General features: G+C 33.0%; 1 protein-coding gene across 1 annotated transcript in view; it reads right to left on the reverse strand.

Moving 5' to 3' along the window:
- LOC140446594 (uncharacterized) overlaps window positions 1–10,303 on the reverse strand; it is a 391,872-nt gene extending 381,569 nt beyond the window's left edge. Inside the window, exons 1-2 of the mRNA XM_072539162.1 lie at window positions 10,181–10,303; window positions 9,751–10,076 (exon numbers count right to left, since the gene is read on the reverse strand). Of these exons, the coding sequence (XP_072395263.1) occupies window positions 9,751–10,076; window positions 10,181–10,303 (449 nt within the window). The remainder of the gene's footprint in view (window positions 1–9,750; window positions 10,077–10,180) is intronic.
- Window positions 10,304–11,451: the final 1,148 nt, after the last annotated feature.

Consider the following 11,451-nt stretch of genomic DNA (forward strand, 5'->3'; position numbering starts at 1 on the left):
TGGTATGTATAAAAATTCCTTGAAGTTTGTTTACTCAGGTGGTATGCGAAAACATCTAAGAAAAAGATTAAATGCCAAGATAAAGTTTGTGTTTTAATTTAAAAATTCCTACAATTTTGAAAGCCCAGCACTCTTAAGGTCCATAATCAAATAAAAAACGTCATTAAAAGAGCTCCAATTGACTGGTAGCCAAATCTGGACGGGGTAAGATGAATTGGGACGAAGAAAGGCGGTTAGTTGAAGTTGAGATTTGGATTCGGAAGAAATAACTTTAGGCGTGTACTTCTTCAAAGCCGGCAATTTTTTTTTTAAGTTAAGAGGTGAATTTGGGCTCAAGATGCTATTTGGCAGTTTTTGTTGAGTTAATCACCGATTTGTTGTGCTGTGTCCTATGTGAGGGATTTGTAAAACGACGTTTCCAACCATTTGAGAGGTCCACATGGTTTTAAACAAGAATTGAGCGGCCAAGTTTTGAAGGGTGCTGTTTGTTATCATCCAGGATAATCCGAATTCCGAGTCAGTGTTCTACCTACCGCCCCAGGAATTGTCCATTTTGTGCTCCATGCTCATCCCAGACCATTAGCAGTTTGTGTGGGACAGTGTTTTTTGATTTAATTCCAATCCCAAAAACATTCTTAAAGGAAATACCAGCCAGAGTGATATAAGATACTTTTTGTTAAAAAATTAAAATTAAAAAAAAAGTAAAAATAAACAATTTTTCATTAATAAAAAATTTGCTTTCATGGCAAACTAAAACAATTATAAATAAATAAAATTATAAGTTTTATGGATTACCTAATTGTCATATTAATCTTCTTTTAAATAAAGTTAACTTTTAATATTTAATATTTCAAAAAGGTTTAATATTTCATTTCGACATATGACAGTCAATATTATCCTTTCTATCATTTGGTACATAACCATAATTTTGAATGTTGTTTTGTTTAAAGTTAAACTAATTCAAGTAATGTTGATTTAAATCAGGATATTTTGATTTATAATAATTGTTTAAATTGCTACAAATAGCGCCCCTCTAAGGTTTGTTGATAAATTTTGTTAATATTATTTGTAATAACTGTTAATGTGAAATAATAATAAATATGTATTGTTTCTCTCTAAACCAGGAGTTGTAAAATTATTTCCTGTAAAAAGATTCTCGCCTTTTAAATTGTTTAGGAAAAAAGCCTTTCTTTCAATCCAGCAAGAGGATTCTTTTAAACGGCGTTCAATTCAAATAGTTTAAGAACCTTCTTGTGCTTGTTGCCCAGGAAATCTATGTAAGTAGATTTTTGATTTCTTCCTTTGTAGTTACCCTTTTCAGAACCACAAATAAAGATACTTACTTACGACCCAGCTCTCCAACCAAAAAAAGAGTGGCCGTTGGCAAACGTTTAGGTTTGTTTGCTTATCCTATCTCCGACCCAGTAATTGCTCAGTCCCCACTTTCAACCCCCTATAAGTGATACCCAATGTATTAGGCAAATTAAGTCATTACAAACACAGTTTTTATAAACATGTTAAATAATTAAACGTGGCGTGATTTTTGCCATTTTTTATGATTCTCGCTAGATCAATAAAATTGATCGCTTTCATTTCGTAGTAAAATTTCCATTTTTAGAGATTAATCTTCAAAACCTATGACATGAATATGAGGCATTTGAAATACGAATAAAAAACGCAGAATTTAATGTTTTACATTACAAACAATCAGACGTCACGGGAAATGCAACCAAGAAGACGGTTTTGGGTGTAGTTTGTTGCAGAGGTTTGGTCTTTTGAAAAACGTACTAGTGTAATTGAAAATAGTATATTACTTATTGAGGCGGAAAAGTATGACTTTTCTTGACGCGCCCGATATTACGCGCCGAACGAAGTGAGTCAAGAATAGTCAAGAAAAGTCGCTTCTTTGCCGAACGTAGCAATTTTCAACCATAAATAGTACAATTCATACGCTATTTTTACTCGAAATTAACTGTGACAACTGTCAAAGTCGTCTAGATGTTAGAAATTAAAATAATTAAGTCGTCGGTGGGATTTGCGTCTCCCTGGTTACCGTTGTTTGACAGTTGTTTGCAATTATTAAAGACAGCTTATTGTTGTTACAACCGCAAGCGCAAATTTAGTGCGAAAATGGAAAACCTAAACGAAATAAGAAATAAGAACGATAATGCTCAAAAAATTTTAAACCCTCATGATTCGCCAACATCGGGAATGATTGCTGAAAGTTGTTCTCGACCATCAGTATCATCAACAATTACCAATGCGTATCAAGAGTCGGGAACATTTTTGCACGGTTTCAATTTTGAAAATGCCTCATTAACTAATTGTACTTTTAATATTACTATAAATAAAAATAATGTTTAATTGTTGTTAATGACATTTGTATTGTTGCTTTGTGACATGTTTCATATTGTTGCCATGACAACATTTTTCCCTCCGCCGTAAAGAAATGGGAAAAAAAAAGTGCTGCCGGCGGAGACATCAAACTTTGACAGGAGCAAGTAAGATAAGTAATGTCATCATTATTTGACGTTTGAAGAAAAAAAAAGTTTTAAATGTTTTAGATCGTTTGTTATGTAAAAGTTTAAATCCAGCGTTTTTTAAACGTATTTTAAATAACTCACATTTGTTACCAAAACTCAAGACTAAAATTTAATGCTGTAGGTTTTAAAGGTTAAGCTCTGGTTATCAAAACTTCATAGTGGCCAGTCAATGAAAGCGATAGATTGTATTGATCTCGTGAGAATCATAAAAATGGCAAAAATCGTGTCACATTTATTTATTTATTATCTGTATAAAATCTGAGTTGATTTACGGCAAAATACAAAATTTTCATACAAAAGCTGAACTCTTTACCTTTAAAACGCATCTTGATTTTTGTTGAAAGGACATTTGGATCAAAAGATCCAAAAAAGATCTACCGTCGAGCTGATACAAATTTTATTAAACATTTATTTCCCGAGCGTCTGTCAAATATTGTGTATGACCGATTGAGACCATATGCGGAACAAATAGTTGGGGGATATCAATGTAGTTTCTGTAGGCAGAAGTCCACAATAGATCAGATTTTCGTCTTGAGGCAAATCTTGGAAAAGACTAGTGAATTTAATATAGACATACATCATCTTTTCATTGATTTCGAGAGTTACCATTAATATTCCAACTCAACTCATTCATATAGTAAAAGAAATACTTAAAGTACAAAGCAAAATTCCAATTCAAAACGCACTAACAGATACAATCCATGTGAGAACAAGCCTACGACAGGGAGATGCCCTATCCTGTATTCTATTCAACATCACATTAGAGAAAATAATTAAAGAGTCAAAAGTCAATACCAGAGGAACAATAATAACAAAAAGTGTACAAATATTGGCATTTGCAGATGATGTTGCTATCATAGCTGGAAACGAAAGAAAGATGATAGAAGCATTTAATGCGATAGAAAGAGCGGCACAAAATGGTGGCCTAAACATTAACTAAATAAAAACCAAATACATAAAGGCCAGCAAATCGACAGGCCGAAGAAACCTACAGAATCTGACAATAGGGGACTATAACATCGAAAGCGTGAAACATTTTACATATCTAGGTTCACTAGTTGCCGCAGATAACAATGTCAATGAAGAAGTTAATAGAAGAATACATATCGCTAATAAAACATATTAACATCTAATTAAACATCTAAGATCTAACAACATCACAAGAAAAACCAAATGCAAAATATACAAGACCCTGATAAAACCGGTCCTCGTATATGGATCAAAGACATGGACATTGTCGAAAAACGATGAGAACCTATTAGGTACGTTTGAACAAAAAATCCTTAGACACATAATATAAGGGGGTGACGCAGACATGTGGCGCAGAAGATATAATTTTGAACTATACACAGCATACAATGAATGTAACTGACATTGAAAATCGACGGTCGCTTCAAGTCTTATTTATGAGAGAACGGTTTAGTCTACACAAAAAGTGCTAATAAACATTTTTGTTTGAATTTATCTCAGCTACATTTTTTATTTAAAGCATTTTTTTCTATGGCGTACAGATTCTTGGTAAATCGATTTTTTTGCGTTTTTACCCCCCTACGAGGGCGGTTTTAGGGAGAAGACCGAGGGTAAAAGTAGTAAATTTTTTTGCATCTTTTTTGGGGTCACAAAATTAATATTCTCGGCAAAATTCAGATTGTTCGTATAATTTTTAGAGGTTCAGTGGCATTTTTGTCTCTGACGACTGGCCTAAATATAGACAAGAATAAGATGATTAATTGGCCCACACCACATGTTTGCCTACATTTAAATGTTGTTATTCACTCTCAATTTTATTTTTTAATATTTTTCCATGAAGCCAACAATGGTACTCGTAACTGAAATAACTAACGGGGATAACTCGTATCGTGCAGGATTCCTTAACATCTATACTTCTTATCAAATACCAAATACCTTACAAAAACTGAGTGCCGTTCCTAGGTAGATTTCTCATAGCTTGCAAATAGACATTGTGTACATCGCCAGCGTCCTGTCAACGCTTCGTACACACGCACTTCCTGCTCTGAATTTCACTTCTATTGATGCACGCTAGAAGAAATTGAAGGCCGACAACCATATAAAACAAAAGCCAAAGCCCTGAAAAACCAATGCAACTCTGCAACCTTTAAAAAAACCTTAAAAAAACAAAAAACGGCTTCGGCCCCAAAAAAAAATACTAACAAAAACCGGCAAATGCCAACAAAAAATTAACAAAAACTAGGGCATGAAGGGCCCAAACCCTCGAAGTCGCCAAACTGGGCGTAACCCGTAATGGGGACTCGAAGCCCGAACAAGCAATTCAGATTCGTCGATGTCACAAGAGGATAGCAGGAATAAAGCACCTAACGCTAGACTGCATTGATCGGTTAGGGGACCATGTTGGAGTTCTTATACCCAGGAGCATTTGGCTGATAGGGTTATGCCCCTATCGCGTATCAGAATGACTCCTGTTTTAAACGAATTAATACACCTCACGGCAATGAATTGTGAAACCCGAACGTCATTTCAAAGGGTGTAAAAAGTTTCACAGGCTGGGTTTAATTAAATTGCTTGCTTGCTTTGCAAAACCAATTATCAGCCTTGCTACTAATGCCCGTCCTTTAACATTAGCAATAAAATCAAACAGTATCGACAAGAAACAAAATTAATAACACATGAGCTGAAGAGGTGCTTAAGCCTAAAGCAGAATGTTGATTTTGGGAACAATTCCACTGGCACTAAGGTGTTGACTGAAGTCAAACCGCTTCTGCTAGTGTTGATCTAGCTGCAGTTTATTACCAGTTTTAGGCTGTTGATCTGTGACAGATCTGTTCCGCGGTTACGTGTTGATTAGTCACTTTCCGCTCCTTTCCGGAATGAATGTTGATTTTATGACATTAATTATATTTTTTTAATCGCAGATACTACACAGTGGGTCATCAAGCCGTGCGTGATACCATCGCCGTAGGATTAGTTTTACTAAGATTGTGTTAGAAATTGGTGCCCGAACAGAAGTAAAGCGTCACAATTTTCTTCCCAATTTATTTCGTGTGATTACATAGAAATTAAATGATAAAATAGAAGTAAACAATCACCACTTAGCTAGACAGATATATATATATTATATGTATATTCACTTTATAAATAAAAACATCAAGTAGATATTTTTGATAAAGTATGTTATATCGACTCATTGGTCGACCTGAAAATCACAAATACAAGTATATACTTTAACGATTTATTAATTTGTGTCTTTTTTAGTATCATGAATATACTTTACAAATTTCCAAATGTGTAAAGAAAATCTCTATTTTATCAGATATAAGTTAATCGGCAGACCTGTATATTTCCGTATCTCCTAAACTATTCCAATTCTGTAAATATTGACACAGCAACTCAGTGACTATCAAAAATGCTAAAAATACTCAGGAGCAGCCTGTACATCATGTTTATGGCACATATAACATTTTATCATAGTTCATAAATTACATCGTATTACGTGAAAATCGTCAGGCGATAATTATTTTCTTTGTTTCAGTAAATAAGCTTTTATTTCTTGGCGTTCTGGGTTATTCGGAAGATGTTAGAATCTAATAAAAATCTATATTTTTCGAAATTATTCGAACTAAGTTTACGTTATTAGACAGATCTTAAAAATTAGATTAAAAGCACTTATTGGCAAGCACTATTCTTCTTTTAATTTCTTCGCTGACATTATTGTCTTTGGTCAGCAGCGAGCCCAGGTAGACGAAGGTGTCCACACCTTCCAGTTCCAGATCATCAATTAATAGTCTAAGTATAATTACTTTAAGTTGCCACAATATTAAGATCTACAACGTTTGTATTTTCACTTTTTCCACATAACCTCAAAATGTATGCGAAAAACGCAAATAACGGATTTTTTTTTTTTTCACAAATTTTTTTTTTAACGAAATTTGGTAATAATTACTTTTTTATGTCCCAAAAACAGTATAATATATAGAAGCCAAAGCCTTCTTCAGAACAATCTTCCATTCGCCCCTGTCTCTGGCAACTCTTCTCCATGCTTTAACTCCGATGGATTTTAGATCATCCTCTATGTTATCATGATACCTAAGTTTTGGTCTTCCTATGACTCGTCTTTCCACTGGTCTTCTTCGGTCGAAAATTTTTCTGATCGTTGCATCTTCATCTCGCCTAATTACATGTCCTATCCATCGAAGGTGTGGTAATTTAATACATTTTACAACGTCAGGTTCCCCAAAACTTCTGTATAACTCAAAGTTGTAGCGCCTACGCCACAAACCCTGTTCTTGGGCTCCTCCATATATTTTCCTTAGAATTTTTCTTTCGAAACGTTTAAGAAATTCTTGGTCCTTCTGTGTAAGTGACCACGTTTCTGACCCGTATGTTAACACTGGCCTTATAGTTAGTGTTTTATATATGGTAACTTTAATTTTTCTGGGTAGTTTTGTGGCCATCTGTTTCCTCAAGGCATAATAGCACTTATTGGCAAGCACTATTCTTCTTTTAATTTCTTCGCTGACATTGTTGTCTTTGATCAGCAGCGAGCCCAGGTAGACGAAGGTGTCCACACCTTCCAGTTCCAGATCATCAATTATTAGTCTAGGTATAATTACTTTAAGATGTCGCAAGAAAATAGCTTTCAAACAATATTAAGATCTACAACTAATTACTTTTTTCTATAAAATTTTTTTTAAGGAAATTTGGTAATAATTACTTTTATGTCTCAAAAATAGTATAATATATTTATTTAAAATATGTATTTTTTCGAATAATTTCGAATATTGAAAAAGTATCCTAATTTTCAATCGAAAATTCTCATGTTAAAATTTCAACCTTTTTAAATAAATCGGTATACTTTTTATACTCGTTCATCTGATCATCTCGATTTTTTGAAGGTGTAAAAAATATACATTGCTGTAATGGTAATGGTAAATGGAATTTTCTTGAACTTAGTACCTAGGTACCTAAGTGGGAGTGATCCAGGTATATATATATATATATATATATATATATATATATATATATATATATATATATATATATATATATATATATGTATATATATATATATATATTATAATTTTGAAATATATTTGAAAATTGAATAAAACTCCTACTTTAATGAATTTCAATTGAATTAAAACAAACAAAAAAATATTAAATTTGATAATTAAGATATTTGGATAATTTTAATTACAGACGCCAAATTGCTAATTAGATTTTTATTATATCTTCCTACCTCTTTTGACTGCCAAGATATCCTTGTCCATGGTGTTTCCGATTAATAATAAACTTATGTGTACTTACAAATACTGCAAACTTCTCCCAATCATTATTCCTATGCCAGAACTTCTTCTATTTTTTAAACTCTTACTCACAAAATTACTTCTACACCTTTCAAAACTACCGACACTTGTTCACTTGTCAGGATTGGATATTCTTCTTTTAAAAGTCAAGTGTTATAATTGTTGGATACTCTTCTTTTTCTCGGTTTAAATTTTTCTACATTTGTGGATCTACATGGGCGCCGGCAGCAGGGTGCCAGGGAATGCAATTGCACCCCCTGTCCAGAAAAAAGGTACATAGCTACGAGCCTCTTCGCATATCAGTTGGCCCAACATTAGATTGATAAGAAAATTCAATTTTAGAGAACGAAAATAAAAGCGCAGCGTAAATTTTAGAAGTTTTAATGCATCGAACAAGATCTTTAAATTTTCTAATTATAGAAAGTATTTTTTAACGTAATGAAAACTATTCATTAAACAGAATAATAATAAATTTAGAAAAAACGCATATAATTATGTAATATTAACAAAAAAAAAATGTGAAAGTTTACCAATGAGTTACATCCCCTTTATTGTTAATGACATCCACAATTTATTTCGCGCTACAAAATATCTATCGGGGACAAGTCAGGACTGTTAAAATCCCATTCTAGAAGTGGTATGCCATGGTCTTCAATCCATTTTAAACTCTTTTTGAGGTATGCCAACCTGCGCCGTCCTGTTGGAAGACAAAATCTTCCGCTGATGTTAAACGGTGTTCCATAATCGGTAAAAGGGATTCTCCTAAAATATTCAGATATGCATTTGTCCGTATTTACAATCCCATAGATAAAATGTAACTTTCTCATACCCGTAGACGACATGCTGCCCCAGATCATGACAGATGCAGGAAACTTAACTTTTCTCTTCAGACAGTCGGGATGGAAAGCTTCATTTTTTCTGAGGATGACGCGACTCTTACTGTCTCCAACACACACTTTAAATCTGGACTTATCATTCCATTGTATTGAATACCATTGCGACTGAATCCAATCTTTATGCTCTTTTGACCATCTTAGTCTATTTTTCTTTTGTTGTAATGTTAAAAGTGGCTTTTCCTTAGTATAAAATAAAATGAAATTTATTAAAAACAATTCGTACTAATTGTTTCAACTGCAAAACTTACTTTGTAAGTATCAAATTCTAATATGTGGGACTTTCGGTGACATGTTGATCTAGAAACGTGTCTTCCAATAACGTCACTCCATAAAACGGTTCACTCCATATAATTTGCTCGTCGATTTTTTTACTATATTGCATCTTAATGTCCTTCGCTAATAATGATTGAACAAATTTTCTCATCGATAACTTTACCTCGACCCATTGTACAATCCACAAACGGCAACAAACTTTACAATATAACAAAATACATTTAACATTAACTGACAATATTATTGTTTTGATGTCATTTCTCCATAGCTACCTCTGGATTTAACGTTATTATGAAAAAATCAACGTATGTTGACATAAGTGAATGCATAGCCAGGATTTAGTACATGTATATATATATATATATATATATATATATATATATATATATATATTATGTTTAATTTTCAGGGGTGTTATTTCTAGTTAACCTTATGTATAAAAAGGTCTTTTGTATATTTTTTACATATTTTTAAATACTAACATTAATAATTAGCCGATGCATAATCATTTTGTAGGTCATACTACTTATTTTGGTGTTGTTCTGAATCAGTGTGCATTTAACTAAAAATATTAATAAATAATTAATATAACACGATATTTTCATAATATGCATAGTTTTGCTATTTCTGCAAATAATATTATACAATTCTTTAAAAATTCAGATCAAACGTCTGTAGTAATGTAAATATTTGTTTAAAAATAAATCTGTATAAATAAAAACTTACTGTGCCACGAATTAGAACAAACAAATTTACCTTCCAGTGGGATGAACTCTATTTCTCACTCCCGGCGACGCGGTAACTAGGACACTTGTGGTACTTCTATTCAAAAACGACGCGTAATCATCGTGAACGCGTCGTTGTTTCTCTCCGCCGACACCGCGACGTTTCTCGCTACTCTCCGTATGTCGACTGAAAGCGCTGAAATCGCTGAAGCGACTGAAAGTTTTGTGATTCTGCCGGCGTAAAGGAGGCGCTTCGAGATCTCTAGAGGCTGCTGTTGATGATCGCTGAGGCGCTGTGGGAGAATCGCTGGTGGAGGTGCCATCTTTGGAAGGAAGGGTGAAACGGACCCGGCGAGGCTACAAAGATAATTTAACCAACAGAGTTAATTTTCTTCGCTATAATTGGTAATCAAAATATTTTTATCAAAATAGAGTGTTAAATAACAGAGTAGTTTCCATACAAAATAATATTTACATAAGCTTAGTTGCTCAGTTTCTAGAGAGGGCTTTGGATACTTATGAAATAAAGGGTCCATAAATTCTTCTTCTATATTATCCGTAATATCGTTCGACGTGCATATCATGTTCTATTCAGTATCAATCCGTAATATTTTCGGGATTCTCCTGTTAAATCAATAAACCAACAATCTAAATGCTACCAGTTTCTTAATTATCGCTGCGTAGTTTCGAAAAAATATAACACCTTGTCAATCTAAATCTTTAATCCAGCTTTAATCACACAGACAAATTTGTTCAGTATCAGACATAACGCTTCCTCTAATATATTCACCTCTTTTAGTCTTATCTATTAGTAATCCATATTGTACCCACGTTTGTCCAGTTATCTGCCCTATCGGTTAGGCTGTATTTTACGACTGTGCCTGTTATCTCTTGTTGTTGTTAACACAACAGAATAACTTGAAATATCTACGGAACACAAAAATATATATGGAGATTCATCAAAAGACAAAGAAAAGAGATGAAAAAACTAATAAAAACGAAAAACATTCAGAAGTAAACATGGGCAGACTAAATTTGATCCCTATTTGCTAAATATGAAAAGAATAACCTCAGTGAAGAGGGAGAGCTAAAGGAAGCAATAAGAAAATTAAAAAATAGAAAATTACCAGGAGAGGTCAGAATATCGAACGAACTCCTAAAGTACGGAGGACCAGATGTGACAAAATAACTATTAAAGCTAATCCAAAAAAAAAGTAAAACAAAACAAAATATCACATCTCTCTTTAAAAAGGGTCACAAATCGGACCCAGGGAATTACAGAGGAATTAATTTATTAAACACTAAACACTAAAATCAAAAACCAAAGTAATATCCAAAAACAATATAAATATTAACACTACTAGAGTGAAAGATTATAGATAAAATTATAACGAGAATAAAATTATAACAGTACGAGAAAAACAACAAGGTTTTGGTTCAAGAAGATGCTATATTTATAGATATCATTAAGAATAATCAAAACAATTGAAAATATTTACGAGGACAATACAATAAAAGTAAAAACAGGATTAGAACTAACTGACACAATTGAAGCTACCAGTAGGATAAGTCGGAGGATTTTCTGAGTTCTCTCTTATTCAACCTGATCATGGATGAAATAATAAAAAAAGTAAGAACTGAAAAAGGATTACAAATAACTTAAAATATTCTGCTATGCAGACGACGTAAGACTAATCTCTCAAAGTGAATATGACTTACAATATAGGCTGTG

Source organism: Diabrotica undecimpunctata, chromosome 7 (assembly GCF_040954645.1).
Source record: "Diabrotica undecimpunctata isolate CICGRU chromosome 7, icDiaUnde3, whole genome shotgun sequence".
Classification (NCBI taxonomy): domain Eukaryota; kingdom Metazoa; phylum Arthropoda; class Insecta; order Coleoptera; family Chrysomelidae; genus Diabrotica; species Diabrotica undecimpunctata.